We start from the raw sequence: 27,442 nt of genomic DNA on the forward strand, positions 1-27,442 counted from the left end.
ATTATTCTCTCACGTGGGCCTGCCTGACTCAAATACCACCTCTCAGGGAAGCCATTGCCAACTGGTCCTATCAGTCTCTATACCATTAATCCATTCTGTTGTCTTTGTAGTTTATCCGTTATGTGCTTACTGCCTGAGAATTTGCTATCTCCATTTCACTGTGAACTTGACATGTAGAGCCTATCCTGGCCTATTCACTGCAGTACCCTGTGCAAAAATCACACTTGTCAGTAGGTGTCAGCTTAGATGCTTAGTCGTCCATGTCCTTTGATGGCTGATTCAGTGTCACCTATCACACTGCGTGGAAATTGCCTGTGTAGTGGTCTCTTTCTTTAAATGGAAGAGTCTGGAGGACAGCGACTGGGGTTTGGTAGCTATCTTCTGGCCCTGTCCAGTTTCGACTAAATGGTTGGTCCTCCATATAGAGCCAAAAGGTGGATGGATGATGTTGAGACAACTTTTCGTCAGCTTTGGAGGCCAGAAAAGCAATTACTAGACGAGTCAATTAGCTGCTGCAAAACCTGTGTCTGCTAAGTCTGGAGGTCATGCAAGCTTCGTGTGGCCAATGGCCTGCTTGGTACACAGCCTCTGAGCTCAAAGTGGGCTGTAGAGTTTTGCTAGCAACTGCAACAGCCAGAAAAGAGAGAAAAATCTGCAACAGAAATGATATGTAATCCACAAACCCCTCTACTGTGAATTTGATTCCCGTGTACAGTAACCCTGTAGTAGAGAGTAGAAATGTCCCACAGGGCTTCTGAGGCTGTGGATTTTTAGGGAAGCAGATAGACTCCTCTTTCCCAAGGAGCAGCCGGCCAACCTTTTGTTGGGCAGCCCAAAGCCTAACCCTCTGTGCCACTAGAGTGCTCGTAACCCACAAAGCGTACCCTAACTCCCTTGAGTCTTCTTCAGTAAAAGCTTGCTGATCTCTGATTCATAAGCCTCTGCCTCTTACCACTGGCAAGAACGCAGGGGGGCAGTTCCTTGAGCATGCTCCCCACTTGAGCTCCCTGCCTCTCCCGCCCCTAGGGGAGGAAGAGGCTGAAGTGAGTTAACAAGGTTCATTGCATCAACTCACATCCTACTGGTTTCGACCTTGACTGAACTCTGGCCGTGGGTTACAAGCCTCATTGCCCAACACAAAATAGACCTAACCTTGGGTCCTCTAGTGCTGGGATTGTCTTGCTGACCCCAGAGTGCCTCTTGCAGATGGCTTCTGGGGTCAGTTTCTTCATGGGGTTGTTGCTGATGCTGTTGGAAATTGACAGGCAGCATGGTGACTTGATATCATCATTGTAGGTGAATATCGTTTCTTGTGCTTTGTTCATGAGACTGATTATGGGGTTGGATGTCTACTTCGCTACTCTCATCTTGCTGACAGTCTCTGGCATTTATACCATCACAGGTGAGGTGCCTCTGACCACACAGGTATGTCTGTTGACACCAAAGCCTTGCCACTAGCTATTGCAGGATCTACAGTATTGACATTTCTGGTTGCCAAGGCCTGAGGGGGCTGAACCAACAGTGAGAGTAAAGGAGGCAAGGGGGGGGGGGCTGCTAAGTGGTATCTCACCAGTGTGTACATGGAGCAGGGCCTGTAGTTGTGAGCTGACATAGTGTGTTAGTCCAGGTTGACTAGAGAAACAAATCCAGAGACACACATGTGTGTAAGAGAGAACTTTAAATCAAAGAGCAACTGTATATTAAGAAGACATCCCAGCGCAGTTCAGATCAAGTCCATAAATTCAGCCCATATGTCCAATAAATTCCTCTTCAGACTAAGGCAGCATATGCCATGACGCTGAGTGCAGGAAGGTCACAGGCCAGTGGGTGGAGAGTCTGTGGCTCATCAGTGCAGCTCCATGTGTCTTCTCAGGAGAACGACAAAGTAGGGAGGGAGTGTGTCTGGCCTCCACGGAGCTATTTATCTTCATTGCACCTCCCAATGAGGTCATCAAGCAGCAACCTGATTGACAGGCTAACCTCCACCCCTTCACTTATAATATTCTCAAGTTGACACCAGATTTTGGAGCTACCACACACAGAAAGGAAATGGGGTGGAAGCAAGACCCTTAGGTCAGTTGCTCAGACCAGCAAGTGGGCTCTCTCTTGGGGGCTATTTTGCCTTAGCTGTCCTTGCCTGGGTTTTGAGAGGAGGAGTCCACGTTGCTCCCTTCCACAGCCACACAGCCACTCTTGGAGGCTGGCACAGGCTTCTGGCCGCTCATCTGCATGGGAAGGACCTAATATAAACCTTTCTTCACACGCAAAACTCCCCCCAGCAGACCTGCCCTGACCCCTTCAGTTCACCACCACAGTGCATTGAGGGGGATATTCAGCCAGGTCTGGAGACTTTGGGGTTGTCACAGGTGGGGGGTTGCTACTGGCATCTTTTTGGGAGAAGGTCAGGGGTGCTGCTTAACATCCACAGCGCCCAGGACAACCCCTGCCCCCCCCCAGCAGAATTACTCAGTCCACCATGACCTAATAGTGTCGAGGTTGGGAATTCTTATATCAGGAGAACAAATCAGAGGACAGCCACGATGGGCTGTAAAGAGCCAGGTGGGAGGTTGCCCTGTCTTTGCGACTCAGCCCCGCCACTGTCGTCTGGAGCAGCCACGGTTGGTAGGTAAATGGTGTGGCTGTGTCCCAATAAAACTTGACCTTCAGAACAGTCAGCGGGCCCTTCTCTGGCTACTCCCGAGCTACGTCTTTGTAGCACGAAAACCTGTAAAGGTCAGCTTTACCCAGAAGACAAACTTGAGAAGGCAGTGCAAGGGTGTTTATCTTGAAGTGAGTGGAGAGGGCGAACCCAGATCCAGCCATCGGAGCCACAGGGACACGCCGAGGAGCATCCTTGTCTGCCATCTGCAGGGGGCACATTGTGGAGGCACAGAGAGGGATTACCCAGCTAAGCCGGTGACTGACTAGATTTATAGGGCTTAGAACTATTCGGGGGAGGCACCTGTAATGAGTCATGGGGAAAATGGGATTTCCTACCAATTGCCAGATGGCCACTTTAATTGGTGACAAACTCCTGGACTTTGTGAACCAGGAGCTGGATTAGTTGGGGCCTTTTGGCACTGGGAGGATAAGTGACCATCCTCCTGGAATTAAAGGGATCAAGCTTCCATCGTGGCAAAGAGTTTCCATCTGAAAAAGTGGTACACAGAGGGGAAGAACAAAATCCCCCGGCAGCCTGCTGACACCCACAAACCCAAGAGGGCTTCAGAAAGCTCATGGAAAAATCCCATTTTCTGTTCATTCATTTTTTCCCATGAACTTTTTGGAGCCACCCCCCCCCCCCCCGGCGCCAGTCTGTGAGTTCTTTCCAGGTGGGGTCTGGAGCTCCTGCCCTGGCTGCAGTTAGAGGACATGTGCACCCTTTGGTTGGCAAAAGAGTTGCAGGAGCCTCTCTCAGAATAGCGGAGGTGGGTGCCAGGAAGGCTGTCCTCAAGGCTTTGCAAGGTGGTCCTAGAGACGAGGAGTCCGCCAGCTGGATTCTGACTGAAGCCTGAGGGCCCATCGGCCTGAGGGCGTCTTAGGGTGGTTGGGAGGACCTTCCCAGCCCAAGAGCCCTTCCCAAAGACACCTGCTACGGTGCTGGGGGCTGGGGGGTCTTCTCTCTTAAGAACACAGAGAGCCGGTGTAGGGATTTTGCCTGAAAAGAAAGTGAGGTAGGGGTGGGAAAGCGGAACTCAATGGACTCTACAGACACTTCCAAGCTGGGCTTTTGTGATTTAATATGTCAGTCTTTGCTGAGGGAAACTTGCAGACTGGCATGTCATCCAAGACAGAGGGGGCGGGCATTGAGATAGGGCCCTAGGAAGATAGCATGTTGCCAGGTCCTGTCGAGTCAGTGCCAACTCATAACAACCGTACAAACACAGAAGAAGAGACTGCCCGGTCCCGAGCTGTCTTCACCATCGTTAGGTTTGAGCCCATTGGGCTGAGAGTCTTCCACCTTCTGCTGATCTGCTGCTTTACCAAGCATGATGGTGTTGGCAAAGGCTATTAAGTATACTTTGGATGCTGCCCAAGAGCTCCATAAAGTGTTGACAAGCAAGGATGTCACTTTGAGGAAGGAGATGCACCTGACCCAAGCCATGGTCTTTGCCATCGCCTCCTATGCATATAAAAATTGGACATTGAATAAAGGGAAACCAAAGGAAAACAGCGATGCTTTTGAACCATGGCACTGGCAAAGAATTTTGAAAGTACCGGGGACTGCAAATGGAACAAACAGAGGTGTCTTGGAAGACGTGCAGCCAGCATGCTCCTTGAAGACAAGGAGGGGGAGACTTGGTCTCACGTACTTTGGACGTGTTGTCAGGAGAGACCGGTCCCTGGAGAAGGGCATCCTGCTCAGTCCAGTGGAGGGGCCGCAAAAAAAAAAAAAAAAAAGAGGCAGGTCCTCGATGAGATGGAGTACACGGTGGTTCAGCAATGGGCTCAGACGTAAAAACCACTGTGGGGACGGTGTGGTATTTGGTTCTGGTGTGCATGGGGCTCATGAGTCAGCACCGACTACAAGGCACCTACGAACCACCACCACAACAACGACCACAATAGCAACGGGTGGCAGAAGAATGACAAATATCTGTCTTGGAAGAAGTCCAACCAGAGTGCTCCTTAGAAGCAAGATTTCATGTACTTTGGACATGTTATCAGAAGAGGCTGGTCTCTGGAAATGGGCATCCTGCTGGGTCAAGTAAAAGATCATAGAGAAGGTTAAAGAGAGAAAACAGGCTGTATCAAGCCCTTTTTGTTTTTGTTTGTTTCTTTTTGTTTCAACTCACTGCCATTGAGTCAGTTCCAACTCATGGCAACCCTATAGGATAGGGTAGAACCACCCCAATGGGTTTCTGAGGCTAGCTCTTTACGGGAGTACAGAAAGCTTCATCTTTCCCCCTCGGGGTGGCTGGTGGTTTCAAACTGCTGACCTCATGGTTAGCAGCCCAACATGTAACCACTAAACCATTAGGGCTCCCAGAGGCTAGGCATGAGCAGTTGCAACACCTGTAACTGGACGCCTTGGAGCTAGCTGTGGTTCACTGTGTGATCAGAAGAGAATCACGTTTCTCAAGAATTCCCAGTGGCTGATTTCTCAAAAGTAGCTCAATCACCAGACCTTTTACCCAAGGTGCCTCTGGGCAGAGTCTAACCTTTAAGTTAGCAGCTCAGCATGCTGACCTTCCTCACTCTCCACAGGGCCTCCCAAATGAAAGTTACTCATCTCACTGTAGAGATCTGGGATTTAGGAAAAAAAGAAAAGAAAAGGTGGTACTAGAGTGACTTTCAACAGAGAGGGCCAAAGATGCTTTTTCTTTCTTTTTTTTTTTTTTCAAAGATGCTTTTTCTTCCTCTCTGTTCTTCCCCATTCAGGTGGTTTCATAACTATGATTTATACCAATATCTTACATGGGCTTGTTATGTTTGGGGGATCCATCCTGTTAATGATATTTGGTAAGTAGAACTTGAGAATCCTGGAAACATGGGTGAAACTTTTGAATCTGGGAGCTGCCTGAGGCCACTCTGGCCTCCCTGTCTCACAGCTGACGAGAATAAGGTCCCCAGGTCCCTGAGTGCCCTCCAAGGCTGCATGGGACGGGGAGGGGCAAAGCCCCACTCCTTTGAGAAGGGGGAGCTGGGTGATAGGAAGAGAGAAGCGAACGCTGTGCTCTGGAGTCACCAAGCACTGGGGTGCTTCACACGCAGGCCCACCTCTGTGCCTTTTCACGTAGACCCCCTGCCCCCACATCTCCTTTGATCCACTCCATGAAACTTACCGTCCAAGGTCAGAGTCACCCCATGTGTTAGTCTGGGTAGACTAGAGGAACAAATTCATAGACACTCATGAGTATAAGAAAGAACTTTCCATATAAGAGCAGTTGAATATTGAAAAGACCGCCCAGTCTAGATCAAGCCCATACGTCCAATATTAATTAGCCCATATGGTCCAATATTAGCCCATATGTCTGATACCAATCTATAAAGTCCTCTTCAGACTCACAGCACACATGCAATGATTCCCGAGTGCAGGACGATCACAGGCCAGTGGTAGAAAGTCCTTGGTTCCAGTGGCATTGTAAGCATCTCAGCTCTGGCAGGGGTCTCCACGTGGCTCCTCCATTTCCCAGGGCATGGGATCTATCAGCGAAGGGCCATGTGTCTTGTCAGTAGAGTGTCTCCAAGGGAGTGAGCAGAGAGAGAAAGTGTCTCCTGTGTCCAAGGAAGGAAATACAGGAGCTCCCAGAATCCTCAGGAGGAGGCCACGCCCACACAGAGGCCTCATGGGCTGACCCGATTGACAGACCAGACCCCCCCCTTCCCTCTTAATCCTCTCAAGTCCCAAATTGACACCAGACGATGTAACTAAGGGATGCACAGCGGTTCCCTCAGCAGATGTTCATCTCAGCTCCTGTCACTGCCACACAGCTTAACATTTTGTGGGCACATCCCTTGACCCTTCGACTGTCACATAAGCAAATCTTGTCACCCCAAGTCTCAGACTTTTAAAGAGCCAGAACCATTGTTTCCCCGACACAGAGTTCACAGGAAGATACGTAGTAAGTTCTTTCAACACCACAAGGGCGAACACAGTCGCTTGTCAGGATTGTGTGGCTGTTATCTTGTGTGTGTCACACCCTCCCTGTGTGTCAGATACCTGTGTATACCTGCGTGTTCTCATCACAGTCACCCTAGGGACAGTTACGGTCCCCTCTGTTGGACGGAGGAGGAGATTGAGTCTCAAGTGCACTGCCCATGGGACTGACCCAGAGCAGGACTCAGAGCTGCCTCTGAGAAACAGCCAAGCCCATGATGTGACCTGGCTCAGACCTCAGTGCGGCTCGGGGCAGGTTGGTGGTGGACACCAACTCACTGTGGCCCCACGCGCTGCTGCATGCAATTGTTCCACAGCGTTTTCTTGCCCGTGAGCATCACTGGAGCCGATTCCCAGGTCTCGGATTCCTGGTACATCTGGTTGTCTTGGAACCCCCAACCTTTAGGTTAGCAGTTGAGCTCGAGCCATTTGTCTCCCCGAGATCGTGAGTGGGCAGGCAGCCTGGTTCACAATGGGCATCCCCATGCAACCTTAAAGAGGCTGGTGCCCCGGCTGCTTCAAAGGTGAAACCCTAGTCATGCAGAAAGCTATCAGAAAAAGCCCACGGCTTGGAAGTGCAGGACCTCCTGGGTCGGTAGGAGAATACCATCCACGGGCCTAGTTCCATAGCGGGATGTGCTATGGAGCTCCCATGGGAAGAGAATGGAGAGAGTCGGAGGCCCACGGCCTGCAGGCCTTCTTCCTCCAGGACACATACCCAGTGCGGTGTTGCGTGACATCACGTCCACGTCCCGCAGGGTCCAGGGAGCTTCCAAAAGGCCTGAGAACTAACACGATCAGACAGGACAGGTTTCCTTGCCAGTGGAAGTGTTAAACGGCGCCATTTAAAGCCTGGCAGGTATACCTCGGCATGGGGGGGGGGGGGGTGGCGGTGGAGGTGGAGGTGTGTTTGTGAAATCCAAATAGAAGACCTTTGAGAAGCAGGTGCAGTGTTCCATTTCATGCAAACTATGTAGCTCCTAAATCATGGCATGTCAATCATTTTTCCTTGAGACATTCGACGGGGGCTCTTTCTTGAGGGGGGGGTGTTCATTCTTTTGATAAGGAAGGAGGCGGTTGTCTTATTTTCAGAACAGACCAGAGCTTGTCGATCCAGACACCGGTTGTCCTGAGAGACCCGTCCTGCGGGACGCCACGCTTGCATTTGGTTTCCGGCGAGGCATGACAAAGGCCAGCCGCAGCGCCACGCTCTTCTCCCCTAGAGTCTTCATTTTGGACACAGGAAGCTGTGTTCCTTTAAAATAGACTTGATGGTTGAAATGGGCCCAAAGTCCTTTGAAGGATAGCCTAGTCAGGGAGTGCCGGAGGAAGAAACAAAGTTACTGGAAAAATAAGACACCGGTGGCATCCCCACCTCCACTTCCCAAACAAGACAAAAACCCCACGACCCCCAAGTCGATTGGGACTCACAGCCACCCCATGGGACAGGGCAGACATGGATGACCAAGCTAACACTCTTCCCAGGAGCAGACAGCCTTGTGTTTCTCCTTCGGAGTGGCTAGAGGGTTTGAACCACCAACCTTTGACTAGTAGTGCAACACTTAGCCCACTGGGCCACTGGGGATCCTTTTGCTTCCTGTCAGTGGTGGAGAAAGCAAGCAGCCCAGCTGAATGATTTGGCTCTGTTAAAATATACACGGACGCCCCAGCTGGTTCTTGGAAAACTGGAACGAAAGAAATAAGGAAAACTTTCCAGGATCTTTTAAAGTTCCCTCCAAAATCTTGTAGGCGCCTTGGTGGATGAGTGGTTTCTGAGGGAGAGGGTGGGGCTTTCTACTCCCGTAAAGAGTCACGGTCTCGGGAATCCGCGGGAGCCGTTGTCACCTGCCCTCTGGGGGTCGCTGTGAGTCCATTCTCAGGTCTATCCGTGGTACATAAACTGTTGTCCAGGGGCCACCATGACAGCCCACCTCCACAGAGGGGGGGAGGCTCTCGTGTGGGTGGGGGAGGACGCTGGGTCCACAGCCCCCACGGCGTCCCTGGACGTGCCCTGTCCTTTAGCAGAGGCTGTCATCCCTTGCTCACATGAGATTTAGGCTTGGTCTCCCGTCAGTCACCACTTCCCACAGCAGTCATGATGGGTCACGTCAGACCTTCCGGCACAGGTCCTTCACACTCGTGCCATTGTGCCCGTCCACCTTCTGATCCGTGTCGTGCTCTGTAAGCCTTTAAGGAAGTGGGAGGATACCAGGGCCTCCGGAGGAGCTACCCCAACGCCATCCCAAGCATCATCAGCGAGGGGAACTGGACGGCCAAGCCCGAGTGCTACACTCCGCGCCCGGACTCCTTCCACATCTTCCGACACGCCATCCATGGAGACCTTCCCTGGCCAGGAATTATCTTTGGCCTCTCCACTCTGACCCTGTATTCCTGGTGCATTGATCAGGTACGTGGGGACTCTTGGGTCCACCAGGTGTCCCTGTGGCCAGCGCTGCCATGGCAACAACACGCCTGGCTCTGCTCCTGTGCAGATGTAGTTGATGTTCTCTGTGCTCTGAGATCCCCTCGCAATGGCTGCACAGAACTTATGAACAACATTCGTAATGCTCAGGGTAGTGTTTTTTTTACCGAGACATGTTCCAAGTAGGCTAATACATGTGCCAGGGGGCATGCCACTCCACTGTAAGCTTCAACCCCAAAGCATTAAGCTCAAGTTCGGTGTGTCTGCAAATCCAACTTCCCCAATTAAGTGCCCAGAGGAACCCTACTCCGCAAGCCAGCCTCCTGCCCCCAAACACCTGGCTTTTCTTGCTCCGTGGGTTGGGGAGTCCGTTACTCTGCTCCATGCTCTGGCTCTGGTTCTACTGATGCGCCTCTCATGTTGTAGCTGTCCTCTGGATCCAGGAGGTTCCCTTCATAAGGATCTCAGGTCCAGAGGACATGCTCCACTCCTGGCTCTTGCTGCTAATGGAATTCCCCCCTCCTGCTTCTCAGAGGGGGCTCATTTTATACCTGGCAGGATGGCACTCCAGGGAATCCTGTGTGCACTTATTCAGAGGTGGATCCTATCAGCATCTTCTCCCACCTTCCCAGACCCATGCAGGGAAAGACGGTTGAGTGGGAGTTAAGACTTTGGCTAGAAACCCCTTCAGCGAGTGGTCCATCTTCCTCCTGAGATGGGTTTACTTAAGGCATCCATCATTTTTAGCTTTGTTCTCTCTGGTGACCATGGAGCAGGTGGTTTGGAATCACTGGCCTTTTGACTAGCAGACCCATGCCGAACCTACTGTGCCACCAGGGAGCCTACCCAAACAATAAACCCCCAAACTCAAGTCCATGGAGGCGGTTCTGACTCGCAGTGACCTGCTCAGACAGAGCAGAACTGCCCTAGAGGGATCTCTAACGGTGCAGACAACCTCGCCCGTCTCCCATGGAGTGCCTTTGAACAGCTAACGTTGCACTGCTTAACCCTCTGCGCCCGCGAGGGCGCCTCATCAAACAGTGCAGTTGTTGTGATTGTCAGGGTCTTGTTATGGTGGCTATCGAGTCGGTTCTGAACCACAGTGACCGTACAGACAGGAGGACACACCTGCCCGGTCGGTCATGCACCTCCCTCGCCGTGGTCCATGTGCTTGAGCCCATTGTTGCAGCCATTATGTCCGTCCATCTCTTTGAGGGCCCTCCACTTTACCAAGCATGATGTCCTTCTCCAGGGACAGGCCTACACCTGCAAGGAAGAGCGTGAAGCCCCTGCTGTGCTTCCCCTCCGCACCTGCATCCTTGGTCTTACCCACTCCACCGGTGGGGCAATTATTTAGATGTACTTCCCAGAACACGGGAGCCCTGGTAGTGGCATGATTACATGTTGGGTTGCTAACTGCAAGTTCAGAGGTTCAAAACCACCAGCCTCTCTGAGGGAGACAGATGAGGCTTTCTATGGCTGCAAAAGGTTACAGTCTCAGAAACCCACGGGAAATTCTGCCCTGCCCTGTAGGGTCCCTGTGAGTTGGCATGGACTCGATGGCAGTGAGTTTGGGTTAATTTTGGTTCCAAGAACCCAGTTTTTCATAAGCCTGCAGACCTCACTGTTCAAAGGTACGGCCGAAACCCCCCTTCCAGCTCCCCTGCCCCACCCCAATCCAGGCTGCTGTTCCGGGGTAGCCTGAGTCTGGGCCCCTGCCAGGAAAGCTTGGCCTGAATGAGGCTTTTGCTTAGCCCCTGCCACATGGATGAACAAAGCCAGTCCCCGTGCCAGGCGCTCCCTTGTTGCCAGGAGCCGCCTCTGCTCTGACTGGTGTCCTATGAGCCCTCTTATTTCTGACAACAGGGGCCATCTGTGGCCTCCAGGAGGGAGTGTCCTTCCTGCTGGGAACAGCGTGTCACCTGCTGGGTATGCAGGGCCAGCAACAAGGGCAAGGGCACCCCAGGAGAGCCTCCTGAGGGAGCCCTGCCTTTACCTATGTCTCCCCGCCCCACCACCGGTGATCGATCGCCCAGTCCTCCCCTGTGTCTCCCACAGGTGGTGGTCCAGCAGTGCCTGGCAGGGAAGAACTTGAAGCACGTGAGGGCCAGCTGCATCCTGTGTGGGTATCTGAAGCTGCTGGCCATGTTCACTGTCGTCATGCTTGGGATGATCAGCCGCGTCCTGTTCACTGGTGAGGGCGGCACACTGCCAGAGGGGGCGCTGGCTGGCAAGCATGCAGCACAGCAGAGGCCCATCGGTTCCACGAGGCCAGTTCTGGCCAGCAGGGCAGACCAGGGTGCCTCCCTTGGGGCACACTCATCTGCTGGTATACTCAGGGCCCTGCCCTGCCACCCAGCATCAGCAGGTGGCCCCTCACAGCCCCATGAGCAGATGATGTTCATCAGAGGGGGTGCCCACTCAGCCCAGAGGTTCACCCTCTTCCCACTGAATGTGTCAAGACCTTCCTGGTCCCCTGCAGAAGCACTGGCCCACCGAGGGGGCTCAGCAAAGCCTGGAAGTACTAGCTGGTAAAGGAGCCATGCAGGTGTGGTAGGTTGAGCACTAGGCTGCTGATCTCATAGTTGGCAGTTCGAGCCCATAAGCCGCTCCAAGGGACACAGATAGGTCTGGCTGCTTAGTAAAGATTCACAGCCTAGGCTCCTGCCCTAGAGGGACTGTGAGCTGGAAACAACTCGGTGGCAGTGGGTTGGTCGTCTGCTCAAGGTAGCAGTTGGTGGGGGCGCCCTGAGGACAGAGCAGGCCCTGCCCATGGGGCCTGAGCTTGACACTCCTGACCAGGCCAGGCAAAATGGGTAAGGCTTTTCCTTGCTAAGTGGCAGGTTGTGGACCACACCTAAACCTGCTGCCTCCTCTCCCTCCAGAGGGACCAGACACTCAGAACATCTGACCCAGAGGTGGCCTGAGGTTCCTGGACCAACGTTTGAGGAGACGGGTTGGGAAGCGCTTTCGAGTCCTGAGAGGCGGCCAGGCCCACAGACGGGCACCACTGCTCCTGGAGCATCAGGGTGTAGGCAGTGTGGGGGAAACCAAAAGGGCACCTGTCAGTCGGCCCTGGCACCTCCCAGGCTCATGATGGAGGGCCTCCTCAGAGTCACCCACTCTAGCCCTGCTCCACCGTTCCCCTTCCCCAGCAGACGGAGCTGGGGTCCTCTCTTGGCTCCTCGTTCTGAGCCCACCAGCTGGACAGCCCCACCGAGTGGCTCCTATGCCCGCCAGTCTGCCCCAGGGAGTGTCCCAGCAAGACCCAGAGGAGACACACACTTGAGTCCCATGGCCCCTGACTTTGTTGTCCAAGAGATGGGAGGAGGGGTGGGGGAGGCCAGCTCCATGGGCCACTAACCTCATCCACACGCCCACACCCTGCTCGCGCTCTCTCTCTCTCTCTCTCTCTAGATAAAGTGGCTTGTGTTGTGCCTTCAGAATGCCTGAGGCACTGCGGCACCAGCACTGGCTGTAGCCCCATAGCCTACCCAATCCTGATGGTAAAGCTGTTACCCTCCTGTAAGTAAGGGGCGGCCCTGCCCAGTCCCCCACCCCCACCCCCACCCCTGTGCTCCCTTGGCCCCTGGGCCCTCAGTGGGCAGTTGGGCATGAGGGACTGGGATTGACCCGTGGTTCTGGGTGGGCATGTAGACTGGCGGGGGGAATGGAGAGGGGCTTTGCCCACCCCAAAGGAAGGCAGTGGGCCTTGTCCTCAAGGCCTGCCTCTTGTACCGCTGAATCACTGCTCTGCCTCCACCACGAGGGTCTCGCCTGACCTTCAAAGAGTATACCAGTCAGTGGGGGAGGTGCGTGGGGGAGCAGCCACCCTAAAGAGAGCCGGCTTCCTGGTGAGCAGACAGAGGCAAGGATGTGAGTGTGCAGGGGCACGGGGGAGGGGGGCGTCCACTCCAATCCTGATGGCCGCCTCACCCCCCTGAGGGGCCCGGAGCAAGAGTCCGGATTCCAGACTGGGACTCAGATAAAAGGCTACATGGTAAGTAAGGAGGCCTGGTGGCCTAGTGGTTATGTGTTGGGCTGCTAACTGCAAGGTCAGCAGTTCAAAACCACCAGCTGCTCCTCGGGAGAAAGACAAGATTTTCTCTACCCGTAAAGGATTACAGTCTTGGAAACTCCCCAGGGAAGTTCTACCCTGTCCTGTAGGGTTTCTATGGTGGTAATAAGCTTTTTTGGGGGTGGGGGAGGGCTGTCGGGGGTGGTAAGCAGGACATCAGAGGGCCCCAAATGGCCACTGAACACAGGGAGGGCATGAGAGCCATGGGCGCCTCAGAGTCCCTTGTGCCCTTCAGCCTCTCCCCACCACTGTCTGTGGCTGGCGCCCCCCCCCCACCCCCCGGTGTCAACCTTAGATGGCTGCCCAGCACTGACAGCGGCTGCGTTGGCTCCTTAATTTATCTCAGTCTCAGCAACAGCTCACCAGGGTTGGTGCCTTGCTCACCTGTAAAGCGGCAGCGGTGGTCTCCTGTCTCCCAACAAGCTCCCACCCCCAAGGCCACCATCACCCCCTCACAGGGCTGCAAGGAGCTGAAGCCATCGCTGGAAGCCCACAGTGGCCGAGGGACAAGCCCCTGCTCTCTGACAGTCACAGCAGGAAGCAGCCAAGTCTTGTCACAAAGCAAGGATCGACGGATGGACGCAATGCACTGTCCTTCCAGCGAGTCAGCCTCATGGGACCCTTCAGCCTGCGCAGACCGCCTCCAGGGGGCTCTCCCCACCCGGTGCAGCCAGGAAGCCGAGGCCCAGGGACTGTCCTTCTCTTGCAGACGTGCGTGGCTTGATGCTGTCCGCCCTGTGGGCCTCCCTCTTGGCCTCCCTGACTTCTATTTTCAACAGTGCCAGCACCCTCTTCACGCTGGACATCTACACTTATCTACGGCCTGAGGCCTCCGAGAAGGAGCTCATGGTCACAGGAAGGTGAGGGGCACCCCTGTGAGTGCTCGTGACCGCTGTGGACACGAGGATGGCCGCGGGCTGTGGCCACGCATGGAAATTAGGCGTAGAATTGAACGTGGGTGGGGCCTTCAGAAAGTTCAGGAGATGATTCCACGCTCTCCACTTTGTGAAGTGTTCCGCCCCTCATACATGACATTGAACTGCACACGTATATGATTGGGTTTTTGTTTTGGGGGATTTTGGGGGGGTGGGTGGGGACTAGCTGGAGTATCCGGGGCTGCTGTTTTCAGTGAACATGTTTCGCGTTGTTTTGTGTGATCATAAAATCGTTTCCACCTGGGGAAAAGATCGAGCAATCATCCCAGTGATCCAGTGAAACATCAGGTGATCGATGCTGCGTGAGGCCAGGTGGCAGCTTCAGGGACACTCATCTGTGTACAAGAAAGGGCAGTGTGCCAAGAAGCAGCTGCCCAGCAAGGAGGCATCCCAGCCCAGGCCAACTCAAGTCCACAGGCCTACAACCAGGGCCCTCTCCAGATTCAAGTAGCTGCCACGCCAGGAGCGCCCAGGCTGTGCGCGCAGAGTGGCATGGGTCCAAGGCCAGTGGGAATATGGTGGCATGCTGACAGCTGTCAGGGTTGGCCGTCCCTGGCAGCAGAGTCCCAGTGAAGTCCCATCAATGAGGAAGACGAAGTTGCAGAGGGAGCGAGGGGGAGGCAGTTCCTAGAGTCCTCACGGGCATATAAAAGGCCACACCCCCCAAAGAGGTGCCATCAAGCCACCACTTGGTTGACAGGTTTGACTCTGCCCCTAGCCAGGAGTCCAGTTGTCATAAAATCATCCAACCCCTCCCCCACCCACCCACACAGACACAATAGTCCTGGTGAGGCCAGTTTTACGCATTCTTGTGTAGTCCTCGGGGCAACTCAATTGAGTAAAACTTTGTGCCTAGATTGACATCTTTGCTCTTAAACTCTAAAAAGAGGTGCCCCGAGCCACGGCTCCCCTGTCAATCCCGGAAGAAGCGCAGCCAGCATGCGCCTCGGCAGCAAGGGTGGCAAGATTTCATCTCAAAGATGTTGAACGTGTGGTCAAGAAGGACCCCTCCCTGGAGAAGGACATCAGGCTTGGCAGAGGGAGGGTTGGCGAGATGGCTTCAACAACGGACTCACACAGAGCAACGATGGTGCGGACGGCACAGGACTGGGCAGTGTTTCCTTCTGCTGTGCCCGAGTGTCTGTGAGCCGGAGCCGACTCGTTGGCACCCCAACGGCGGCAGCAGCAGTGCTCCTTGTACAGATGGCTCCGGAGGAGGACATGGCCTCTCTGAGGCCACGCTGTAAGCAAAGCGACCTGTCATCTCCAGCCTCAGGGCTCCATGCCAGGCCTGGCATGGGCGAACACACAGACCTGTCACGCGTGGTCCCCAGCTTTCAATTGCTGATGGATGGGGGTCCCATATGGACCGACCGTGGCCACCTCCAGCCCTCTACTGTGCTGACTGTGCTGTCTACAACCGCTTCTTGCTATTTGGGGCTCAGTGCCTGCCATTTGTTGACCTCTCCTGCCTTGCCCCTGCCGGCCCTGAGTTTGATCTCATGTTTCGCTTCGTCTTCGGTGGTTGACAGGGTAGGCAGCTTGCAGTTCACTGCTGCCTGGAAGCCTGGCAGTTTAGACTCAGGCAGCCGCTCTACAGAAAGGTGACCTTGAAATCTCCCAGAAAGCCCCGTGGCACAGCCCCCGCTGGGACACGCAGGGTCCTCAGGAGCGGTGGGCAGGGGGAGGGGGGGCTTAGGGGCGTTGACAGCAACTGCCACAGTAAGGTCTGCATTTAACTTGACGTTGTGGTTCCTGTTTCCAGTTTAGCGAGCGCTCCTCCAAGAAATGAATGGATTTCAGCCTCCTTCCAAAGCGGTGTGGTCCTTGCTGTTGTGATGCACCGTCAAGTCAGCTCTGACTCAGAGCGACCCCGTGTAAAACAGAGGGGGACACTGCCTGGCGGTGCCGCCCCATCCCCACATTCCTCCTTATGTGCAAGCCCATTGTTGCAGCCATGTGTCCGCCCAGCTGGTGGCGGGACTGCCTCTTTTTCCACCGTCTCTCCACTTTCACCAAACACGGTGTCATGTACCAGGGACCAGTCTGTCCTAAGACTTTGAGATGAAGTCTCCCCATCCTTGCTTTCAAGGGGCACGCTGACTACTTCCATCAAGACAGCTCTGTTCTCGTTGGCAGCCCTTATGCTAATTTTCAGTATGACTGAGACCCATTTCACAGAATTCAAGGCCCCAGGCCAAGACCTAGAGTCAAACTCACTGCCATCGAGTCAATTCTGACTCCTCGCAACCTTATGGGACAAGGCAGGACTGCCCTAGGGGGCTTCTGAGACTTAACTCTGCACTAGAAAGTCAGTCTGTCTCCCACGGAGCAGCCAGTTTTGACTAGTGGACCTTGTGGTTAGCAGCTCAGCATCGAACCCTCCCACCGTGCCACCAGGACTGCTTTAAACCAGAAATACAAATAGAAAAAGGAATGAAATTGAAGGCCCGACCTCACATGTAAGCATCAATGCAAACATAAAGAAGATATTAAAGAATCAAACTGCCACTGAGCCGGTGGCGCTGTAGGCTGGGTAGAACCGCCCCTATGGGTTTCCAAGACTGGGACTCTATGGGAGTAGAGAGCCCCGTCTTTCTTCCTTGGAGCGGCTGGTGGTCTCGAGCTGTCGATCTTGCTGATCGCAGCCCAACTTGTAACTACTGCACCATCAGGGCTTCAAAAAATAGGAGACAAAAATCCAACTATCCATTAACCACACTGAATTCTAAGTGTAAGGATGGTTTGGTGTTACGAAGTATAGGAATATCCCAAGTGGATAGATCAGCACCGAGGAAATTTATTGTATGAAGAGGCTTGGCAAACTGCATTTCCCACCTGGTACAACATGCCTGTGTCGTCGTGCCTGGACCACCTGTCAGTCTGTCGTTTTGTGGTGGCTTGCATATTGCTGATGCTGGAAGCCAGGCCACCAATATTTCAAATACCACATGGCCACCCATGTATGGATTACAACTCAAAGAGGACCCACATCCTCACAACTGGACCAGGAGGTCACATCATGATCCACAGAGAAAAGATGGAAGTTCCTAAGGATTTCGTCTGGCTTGGGCCCACAACCCATGCTCATGGAAGCAGCAGTCAGGAGATCAACAGACAGCTGCATTGGGCTTATCTGGTGCACGTGACCTCTTTAGAGTGTTGAGAATCAGGGTGAGTGGTTCAAACCCACCAGCCACTCTGCAGGCAAAACATGAGGCCACCTGCTTCCACAAGCTCAGAAACACTAGGGAACAGTTCTTACCTGGTTCAAAGCTGGGTTATACGCAGGGCCACCACTGTGCCCCTGAATTCATCAACGGGCCCCCAGAATTTTATTCTGAGGGATAACTGAGTGGATAGCCTGTGGCCTGCAGCTATCCGACTGGCAGGGAGAACATCAGCTGTCAGGTTTTCACCAACTGTTGGTTTCTTTCGACAGGTTTTTCATTATTTTGTTGCTTGCTGTCAGTCTCGTCTGGGTCCCTGCTGAGGTCAAGACTCAGGACAGCCCACTAGTGGATTACATGCAGTCACTGACCATCTACCTGGCACCGCCCATTGCTGCCGTCTTCCTGCTGGCCATCTTTTGCAAGAGAGTCAATGAGAAGGTGGCTGTTGGCAGGGCCACTCCAGATGTAGGGCGAGGGCCGGTGGGAAGGCTGGGGTTCACCACTTGGAATGCATGTTGGGGCCCGACCGGCACTGCAACTGCCTTGGCCAGCGCTGCCTTTCCAGCAGCCAGGTGGTCGGCCAGGTGGGCTAGAGAAACAAATCCAGGGACACTCATCTGTGGGTAGCAAAGAGCTGGCTATCAAGAAGGAATTCCATATCTAAAAGGCATCCCAGTCCGGTCCAGCTCAAGACCTTAAGCCTAACGCTGGTCCCTAAGTCCCTGTTGAGACTCTTCGTAGCTACAGGCTGGTGACCCAGAATGGCGAGGCAAGAAGCAGGAAGATGGGAGGCTGGTGGGTGCAGAGTCAAGGTCAGAGGAAACGTACCAGGGCATTGACCGTTCTCAAGGTCCAGCGGCCCACATCGGGCCACCCCTGGAGACCGTCAGAGTTCCAGCAGGCAGGAGGGCAGAGGGGCAGAGAGAGAGAGAAGTTTCCAGTCCCACGCCTCCTTAAGAAGGCCCACTGGGTTCAGCAGTCCCAACCCACCAGCTGCTGCACAGGAGAAAGAGCAGGCATTCCAGTGACATCTCCGAACCCCACAGGGACATATCTGTCCCATCCTATGGGGCCGCTATGAGTGGGTCTGGACTCGATGGCAGTGAGTGAGCCACGCTCGTCCTAGACTACATCCTGTCCCAAGATCTCCCCCACTTGCAAAGGGGGCAGAGTGGGGGTTGGGGGGGGCTCCTTGCAGTGAAGAGGCCATCATTTCTTCCTGTCCCACTGAAGACCGGAGACAAAGACCCCGCTGAAAGGCTCTGCCTTTGCATCCATGAGACAGTGAAAATGTGGGGTCCTCCCAAATACGTTTTCCCTGTGTGTCAGTCCTTCACTCCTAAGCACTCCACCCCACCCCACTGTCCCAATACCACCTTACTTAGCAGGGGGTGGGAGTGGGATGGGGGGCTGCAGCAGTCCTGAACCATGACAACTGAGGCGGTATGCAGTTGGGCCCCAGCCTACCTCTGCTGCTTTCCCTCATCTCGCCCAGTGCCCTGCTCCCAAGGACTCCCCCAGGCACTGAGAAGTTATGGGTGCAAGCACTGCTCCCTGGGGCTCCCGGGAAGGACGTGGCCGGAGCTCCGAAGCACTAGTCGGGGCTGTCGGGCGGGGCCTGTCACTAAGGAAGACAGGCATCTGGTCAGTACCTCTCGCACAGTTCTGGCCCCAGGCCACCTGTGTTCAGCAGCTACCATCTCTGAGCCAGGGAATATCTCCAGCCACCTCTGTCCCTGAGGTCCCCGAGGGTGAGCCCCTCTGCCCTGCTTCCTCAGCGAAGGCTTCCCATGGGTCATTGGTCTAGCTTTAGGGTTCTGAACTTTCTCCAAGATGTTTGGTTGGTGGGCGACCTCACAATGTCCCCAAGACACAGCCTGTCAGGTTGTCCCTTCCTGTGTCCTTGGGCACCTACCCACTTGAGTCAGGCTCCAGCTCTCAGCCAAGGGCCAGTCCGTACCCAGCTCACAGGGGCCTTGGTCAGCATTGGCCTCCCTCTGCCTCTACCGCCCACCTGCCGTGGGAGATGCACTTGGCATGGTGAACTCTGTCCCTGATCATGCCCACCCCGGCCCAGGAGCTCCAAGAAGTCATGTCTTAGTCAAGGCTCCTGAACAGTCTTTTCAAAACAGTGTCCGCTTTTCTAGCTCCCACAGATACTTCTCAGACATCAAGCGCCCTCCATGCGCCAGCCTGTCCTCGGCTCTGGGTGACATGGCAGACAATGTCCTGACCCTGCTGGGTCTGGTGGCGCCTAGCCACAGAGACAGGTGGCACGCAGCAAGCAGGCGGAGAAAGCTGCCTTAGTGACACGGTGGCCCGGTCCTGGAGTCGGCTCCGACTCACAGCCACCCAGGGTCCACAGCAGGCCCCAGCTTGGCCCTGCACCACCCTCACAAGTACTGCAGCCTGTGGCTGCGGCCACAGTGCCAGTTCATCTCACCAGGGCCTCCCCTTAGTGGCTGTCAAGCAGCGGAGGGAGGCAAGGCAGACACATGAGGCAGGAACAAGAGCCAAGGGGCGGGATAAGGGCCCTGCTGCCGCCCAGGCGATGTGGACACATCTCGACCACACAGGACAGAGGGGAACCGCTCCATGGGGTTCAGAGAAGCCCACAGCCCCATCTTCTTCCCAAGGAGCCCGCTGCTAACACTTAACCCCCTGCACCACGAGGGCTCATTTGCAAACAGAAATGACCTTGAAATTGAACCTGGAGGGCGAATTAGGGAAAGACCCACGCCAAAAAAGGGCAGGCCTGAGGTGTAGGAAGGCCGCCAGGCGACCGGAAGGGATGGGCCCAGGGAGAGGGATGATGGGGCCAGGTGCGGCCGGCCGGCCAGCTAAGTGCAAAGAGCCATCCTCTCCTGTGCGCCTTCAAAGGCCACGGTCACGCTGACTTCTGTGGGGAGGGTGGGATTCATCAGGCCAGCAGATGGGAAGGGTGGAGCACCCCAGCGTGGGGAGGAGCTGCCTCCCAGGTCCCTCTTGGAAAGAGAGCCTGCAGAATTGGTGGTGGGGTGTGGTAAGCAGCAGGACCTAATCTGTAGTAGCTGCCGGGTTGAACCACCAACCTCAAGGAGAGCAACCAAAGCCAAGTGCTTGACCTAGCAGACAGGGTGGGACTGCCCTGTGGGTTTCAGAGATTGTAGTTCTTGAGGGGTGTAGAAAGCCTCTATTTTCTCCCTCGGAGCTCTGGTGCTTTTAAACTGTGAACTTTATGCTTAGCTGCCCAACTCGTAACCACTATGCCACCACGGTCCCTTAGAGGCACCCCAGGTGCTCAGATTTAGAATTGTGTTTCTGGTGTCCGGTAAACCCCGAGCCAGTTTGGACTCACCAGATGTCCCTCACAGAGGACTCCATGCTCACTGCCTCCACGTGCTTCCCTGCTGTCGGACCTGGTGAGCATACCCCCCCCTTTCCGCAGGCACCTCCGGGCCTCAGGAGTGACTCTGGGCACTCTCTGGCAGGGTGCCTTCTGGGGGATGGTCAGCGGACTCCTGATCGGCATCTCTCGCTTGGTGGCCGACTTTGTCTACGGCCCCCAGACCTGCAACAAGGACACCAACTGCCCGGCGGTCCTCTGCAGCGTCCACTTCCTCTACTTTGACCTCATCCTCTTCACCCTGAGCCTGCTCATCACCCTGGGGATCTCCTTGCTGACAGAGCCCATTCCCGACAAACACGTGAGTGTTTGAAGCCCTGGGCTTTGCCTGCCCGCGCCATGCTATTTGGAGAGTCAGAGGAGGGGTTGAGGGCCCCCCCTGGAGCTCGCCTCCAAACCCAGACCCCTGCTGGGACCAGGAAGAGGAGGGTCCCTGAAGGGAGGTCTGGCCTCCCCCAGGGCCAGCAGCCCAGGGCCAGCCTTGGGCCACTCCAGGACTAAGTCTGGCTTGACCTGACAGCGGTGGGGTGAGTGTGGATTTAGGCCTCACAAGGGCAGTGAAGTTTGTTTGATTTTGAGCCTTGAACATGTGGAGCCCTGTTACTCATTGGACTGTGATCCCTAAGACCAGCAGTTCGAAGCCACCAGTGGCCCTGCAGGAGAAAGAGGAGACTATCAAGGGGGAGGCTTTCTATTTCTGTAAAGAGATGGATGGGGGGGGGGGGAGTGCTCAGAAACCCAGAGGGGCCGTTCTGCCCTGTCCTGTTGGGTCACTATATGTCGGCATCGACTCCGTGGCAGTGAGTTTGGATTTCTGAATTGGAATTGCAATAGGCAAGGCGGGGAGGAAGAGAAAACTTGACAGGTGTGGTCGGCTGTAGGCTCAGGGCTGGTCCCTGAATTCCCCCATCCCATATCTGTCTCTGCCAAGCTGGAAGGCCAGGATGGGAAACCCAGCCCTCCCAACTGGTCAAGTCCCAGGGCTTCATCCAGGAAGCTTCTCAGAGAGCTGGGGCTCAGGTGGGGGCTGGAAGCAGGGCTGACCCTCCAGGAGGGGAGCGCAGCACAGAGGCGAGAGTCAGACTCGGAGGGCCCGAAGCTGTCAAGGTCCGGTCAGATACACTGGCTTCCACCTGGGTAAATGCTCACTGGACTGTCATTCTGCATGTCCCCACCTTTAAAACAAACACCACACTCAGCTGGGCTTTGTCCTTCCGGAAGCAGCCATCTGTGTTCATTGGAAGAGGAGAAAACAGCCCCACAAGTTCTGGGCGCTCCCCTCTCCGCCTCCCCCCACTTCTATTGTCAGTTAGGTGGGGACTTCCACTTTAAATCATCAACTTTAAATTGTTCATTAACCAACCCCCCTGCATACCCATAGATTCCCCTTCATCCGAACCTTGATCTTCCCCTCCCTCTGGGGACTCCTGTCTCCCACTCCAACCAAGTGAAGGCGCATCCACAATCCAGCCCATTGACTCCTCTTCCCTCCCCTCTCCCACTTGGCAGTCCCCCCAGTTCCCTTTGGTGTGAATGTCTTTCTCTTGATCTTTTATGTATCCCCCGGATACCCATGGTTCCTTTGTGACTGACCAGTTCCCCACAACACGATGTTCTCCCAGTTCGTCCACCCCAGGTGGTGGTTCGTGGCCTCACCCTGTTATCTACGGGTGCGTGGTGGGGCTGCCAACCCTACGGCCAGCAGTTCGACACCACCTGCCTCTTCCTGGGAGAAAGACGGGACTTTCTGCTCCCGGGCAGAGGCACGGTCTCAGACACCCACGGGGGCAGTCTACCCTGTCCTGGAGGCTCGCTAAGTGACAGCACTGATTCGAGGGCAGTTGAGTTGGGTTTGGGTTGGATTATTCCAGGGTGTGTATGGGTTCTTACTCCGTGCTTCTGCGGATTTGGCTTGTTTCCAGCGGCTTGCCATTATCATGGGCAGCGCTGTAGTGGACGCAGCTGTGCCCACGTCTGTTGGTGTTAGGACTCTTCCCTCTTTAGGGGATGCACCCAGCAGGATCGCTGGATCGTATGGAATTTCTATTCCCCACTGTTTGGGTGGCGGCGTAGCGCTTTCCCTGATGGTTGTCCATACTGACAGCCCCACCAGCTGTGGAGGAGGGTCCAGTCTGTCCGCAGCCGGTCCAGCATGGGCTGCCCTTCGCTGGAGTTGGCCTGGCTGTCAGCAGTGGTGTAGGGACCTAGCTCCTCACTGTTCCCTGTTGCAATGTGCATCTCCCATTTGGCATTTCTTCGCATGCCTATTGGCCAGTTGGGTATCCTCTGTGGTCAAGGTCTCCTCATGTCCTTTGCCCAACCGGGCCTGCCCACTGTGGCCAGCCAGGGGTGACTTCCTTTTGGAATTGGAAGGAGCCCTGAGTAGCTGCTACCAAGCGCCCCCTTCCTATAGCCAGGGACATGAGACACAGAGGCCCAGATGGCCATCACCATTGCAGAGGTCACACAGCCACTGCTGCCAGTCCTGGCAGAGGCCTCACCTGGTCCTTGTCCCCACATCGGGGAGGCCAGTGGCAGCAGCTGGGCCTGCCTGGTGATCAGCCTGCTTTCCCCCAGCTGCACGGGCTCTGCTGGAGTTTACGGAACAGCCCAGAGGAGAGGGTGGACCTGGACATTTGGACTCCGAAGAAGGGCACCCCCAAGTTCAGACCACTGCTGGGTGAGCTGACTCCGGAGTCCCGGCCAGGCCTTGTTCTTGGCTCCGCCCCCCTCCCCACATCCTGGCGGGATAATCGGAACTGGGCCTATAGGTTGGGGTTTGAGCGGGGACCACATCTGTCCAGCTGGGGTGGGGAGGGGTGGGAATCATGCTAAGGTAGCCACTTGAGCCCAAGGACAGGCCTGCTGTGTCCCCGGGAGTGCATTAGGGCGTCCAGGGGCACTCTGGGAATTCTCCAGAGCAGCACTGCCACTGTTGGAAGCAGCAGCTTCAAGAAGGGTGGGCTTTAAGCTGCTCAGCAAGGCCAAGAGGGAGCTGCAGGGGTGCAGGTCCGGTGAGGGGTGCAGGTCCCCTGGGGCGGGGCCAGGTCTGTGTGGCCAGCTCGAGGGAGACGCTGCGGTAGGGGAAGGGAACAGAATTGTCAGTGCGTGTTGGGGAGCCCGTTGGCTCCAGGAGCTGAGACCCTCAAAGAAGGAAGGCGAGGGGTCTGAGGAAGCAGAGGGGTCACTTGGTGCTCCAGTGCTCCGGGGGTGGTCAGTGAGGGTCTGTGGGGAGTGGGCAGGCATGGCCGAGGAGGGCTAGCAGCTGGAGGGGGCAGAGAGCACTGAGCCTTTGTGAAGGCAGCCTGAGCTGCTGGCAGACCTGACACAGGCAGGGATAAAGGCTAATGGGCTTAACCTGGAAGCAGAGTCTGGGGAAGAGGGGGAAGGGTAGGAGCAGGGTGAAGGGAGCTCTGTTGGGGTGAGGCAGGGGGTGGTGTCTGCTTCCCCGAGGGGGTGACTGGACCTTGGTGCCCTCTCAGTTCCCCCTCATGCCACAGTGGGCTGGTGGGACAAGTGGCACACCCATGCCAAGCGCTGCTGGCTGGACTCTAGTGTGCTGGTCCCAGAGTGGCCAAAGGTCGGGTTACTGTCCCTGTCATAGAGACCCTAGGGGCCCCTGGGGCCCCTTGACTTCCACATCCTGACCCTAGACCAGCTCCCAGCAGCCTCTCCAGGCCTGGAAGCCAGGTGAGAATGTGGTCACTCTGAGCCCAAGGCTGGTTGCTTTGGATGTCCTTGGCTTGCAGTCCCTGCAGAGGACACACTCATCTCTGGGCAGTATGGTCACGTCTGACCCAGAGAGCCCGGGAGCAGGACCAGCCCCAGGGGCCAGGTGGTGCTAGGGAGCTGAGCTCCTGGGAGCCCTCCAGCTGTCTAGGCTTGTCTTCTGAGGAGCAGCCACTGGTCCAGAGCAGGACCAGGCTGCATGGCCCCAGCCTGGCGTGAGCCTGATGCTGCCCTGCCCAGTCTGGTGTGTCCGCAGCCCTGGATCTGCTGTCTGGTGAGGCGACCCTTCAGGTCCAGAGCTGGGGCCCTGACTATGGCCCGTCCCTTCGATTGCAGGCATTAACAGGGAGAAGTCTGGCTGCCTCTGGAAGATCTGGGAACTATTCTGTGGGCTGGAGCCAAGGCTTGGCTCCAAGCTAGCCCCCAAGGAGCCCACCCCCAAGGAGCTGAGCCCTGGGGAACTGAGCCCCGGGGAGCTGATCCCCAAGGAGCTGATCCTCGGGGAGCTGGTCCCCAAGAAGGCTGAACGAAGAGACCTGCTGGAGACCCCTTGGGGGAGGAAGCTGCTCCAGGCCAGCGAGATCCTGCTGATGGTCCTTCTGGTCCTGGGCCACATCATCTTCTTCTGAGGTCTCAGCTGGCTTCCAGGATGGAGGGGGCTGCCTCCAGGGTTACTGGGTGACCAGGGCGGGGGGTGGAGGGGGTTTGCTGTACCCTGCAGAGCCAGCCACAGGACACCTGCTGGAGGGAGGGGCGTGGTGCCAGCTGTGGCCAGCCCAGGCTGTGCAGACAGACCAGATGTATGTTCCTGTGTGCAATAAGTTTTTTTGTCCCAACGGCTTGGCCATATAATTTGGGCCTCTTCTCTCCAGGTGTGTTTGGGGCATGCCTTGTACTTTCCCGCCGTGCCTGTATTTGGTTCCAGGGGGTGGCACCCAGGGCCCAGATGAGCCGGCCTGCCAAGCACACAAGCTAGGCGAGCTCTGACCAGGGCCTGGGCTGGCATGGTGAGAACAACTCTCCAGCCCCAGGGACAACTAGGGCAGAGACTGGGGACCAGCAGCCAGCAGGGCGGTCCATTTTCATGAAGGACAAGATGAGGTCTCCCCGACCCTGCTCTATGGGCAATGGGGTCCTTGGGGATAGTTCCCTTTAGGACCCAAGTGCTCCCTGGGCTGTGGTTACAAGACCCCCAGCCCCTCATCTCCCTGCTGCTTGGAGACCAGAGTAGGCCACTTGCATCTTGAGAAATTTCCTAGCCCACCTAAAGGCCAACCGAGGCTCATCCCCAGGCCCTGCCGTCCTGTAATGGACTGGATGCCTGTGCAGGCCGCCACACCAGCACCCAGGAGGGAGCTATGATGGAGTGTGTGAGATCTGGATCACTGACGCTTACATGCTGGGCTACTCACCACACGGCCAGTGATACCTCCACCAGTGACTCGGGAGAAAGATGGGGCTTTCCAGTCTCAGAAACCCACCAGGCAGATCCACCCTGCCCTCACAGGGTCGCTCTGAGTCAGAATCAACTTGCTGGCAGGGAGTTTGGTTCTTTGTGAAGGACCAGTGTCGACTCTTGCCAGGAGTTATTTCGGGGCAGGTGTCCAGTGGGATTGAAGGACCCAGAACTCAGGAACGAAGCTGGGGCTGGAGACACTCATCCGGGGCCAGAGAGGTCAAGCGCAGCCAAGCAGGGGACCTGGGGACGACCCCACAGCGGGTAGGTAGGTAGGTGAGGAAGGGGGAGAGGAGGAAAGGCCATCGTGGGAGGGCCACCTCTGACTTCCTTGGGCTCCCAGGCTGCTTGTCACGAGGCCGAGCGGGGTCAGACATGCCTTCACCCACTATTCCTTTGTACCTTATGCTGGCCCCCAACTCCCCCTCCCACATCACTTTACTTCCATGGCTGGGTTCTGTCATTCATTACCATGGTCACACAGAGCTCATGAAAATGCTCACCATCACCAGGTTTCCCAGGGAAGTTAGCAAGTTATGATTCGAGAGTGGGACGCTTGGGATGCAGTCGTTCAATCAGGACCATTTCTTCTCCGCCATGCTGTGCTGGCCGAGGTGCCCAGAGAGACCAGTCGAGTCACATTCCGCTGTGGATCAAAGAGAGCAGCCCAGCCCAGTCCTACTCGAGTCTGTATGCCCGATGCTCATCCACAAGTCCCTCTTCAGACCCACGGAGCCACATGACACCGAATGGTGAACCAGGAAGCAGAAAGATCAAGTCAAATGGATCCAAAGTTGGTGGGAACACGGCAGGGTACCGGCAGCTCTCAAGCAGGAAGACAGATTGTCAATGAGAGCAGGGTCCCAGTTTCTCATTCCGAAAAGAAGGCCACATCCCTAAGGAGGCATGGCAGGCTGTGACCTGATTGACAGGTTTGACTCCACCCATAGCCAAGAGCATCTAGTTGACGTAAAACCATGCCCATGCCCACAGGTAGGGTTCTTTCTGACCGTCAGTCAGCCCCTTGGCCTGGCCCCTGCCCTCCTTGGGGCAAAGTTACAAAGCTCCTTTGGTGTTGTCAATAAATGCCCAAAGGGCCCGCCACTCCGCTGTAAGCCTCCACCCAAAGGCGCCCAGCTCTAATACCCCCAACTAAGTGCCCAGAGGCACCCCACTCCATAAACCAGCCCCCTACCTCAAAGCACTCAGCTTTACTTGCCCTCTGGCTCCTGGCTCTTCTGCTACTCTGGTGTCAAAGCTGTCCTGGATCAAGGAGGGTCCATGAGCAGGGAGCCCACGGTCCAAAGGACACGCTTCCATCCCTGGCTCTTCATTCTTACTGGTCCTGAGTTGCCCTCTTCCCGCTTCGGAGCTGGCTAACGTTACACCCAGCAGGATGACGATCATCATGCACACTGTTAGTGGTCCCTCCCAGTTGTCTGGGGGGAAGAGAAAAGGCTATGGCCAGACCTACATTAAAAAAATTCACTGCCCTGCAGAAGGCCCAGAGCAGAGATGAGAGCCACGCCAACACTGGCCATGCAGGACAGTGGTCTCCATAAGGAAGACGGGAGGAAGAGTGGCTAGAGCCTTCAAAGAGGGTCCATCCATGCCGCCTTGGGCACCAAGGACAGGACCTCTGCCCAGGAGAAGGTCCATGAGC

General features: G+C 55.6%; 1 protein-coding gene across 1 annotated transcript in view; it reads left to right on the plus strand.

Annotated features, from left to right (window-relative positions):
* Window positions 1-24,952, plus strand: part of LOC142429645 (solute carrier family 5 member 4-like) — a 39,137-nt gene extending 14,185 nt beyond the window's left edge. The window contains exons 6-15 of the mRNA XM_075534671.1: window positions 1,297-1,402; window positions 5,383-5,463; window positions 8,788-9,008; window positions 11,082-11,217; window positions 12,441-12,548; window positions 13,811-13,961; window positions 17,479-17,647; window positions 20,680-20,895; window positions 23,172-23,274; window positions 24,660-24,952. Coding sequence (XP_075390786.1) covers window positions 1,297-1,402; window positions 5,383-5,463; window positions 8,788-9,008; window positions 11,082-11,217; window positions 12,441-12,548; window positions 13,811-13,961; window positions 17,479-17,647; window positions 20,680-20,895; window positions 23,172-23,274; window positions 24,660-24,952 — 1,584 coding nt within the window. The remainder of the gene's footprint in view (window positions 1-1,296; window positions 1,403-5,382; window positions 5,464-8,787; window positions 9,009-11,081; window positions 11,218-12,440; window positions 12,549-13,810; window positions 13,962-17,478; window positions 17,648-20,679; window positions 20,896-23,171; window positions 23,275-24,659) is intronic.
* Window positions 24,953-27,442: the final 2,490 nt, after the last annotated feature.

Source organism: Tenrec ecaudatus, chromosome 16 (genome assembly GCF_050624435.1).
Source record: "Tenrec ecaudatus isolate mTenEca1 chromosome 16, mTenEca1.hap1, whole genome shotgun sequence".
Lineage (NCBI taxonomy): Eukaryota > Metazoa > Chordata > Mammalia > Afrosoricida > Tenrecidae > Tenrec > Tenrec ecaudatus.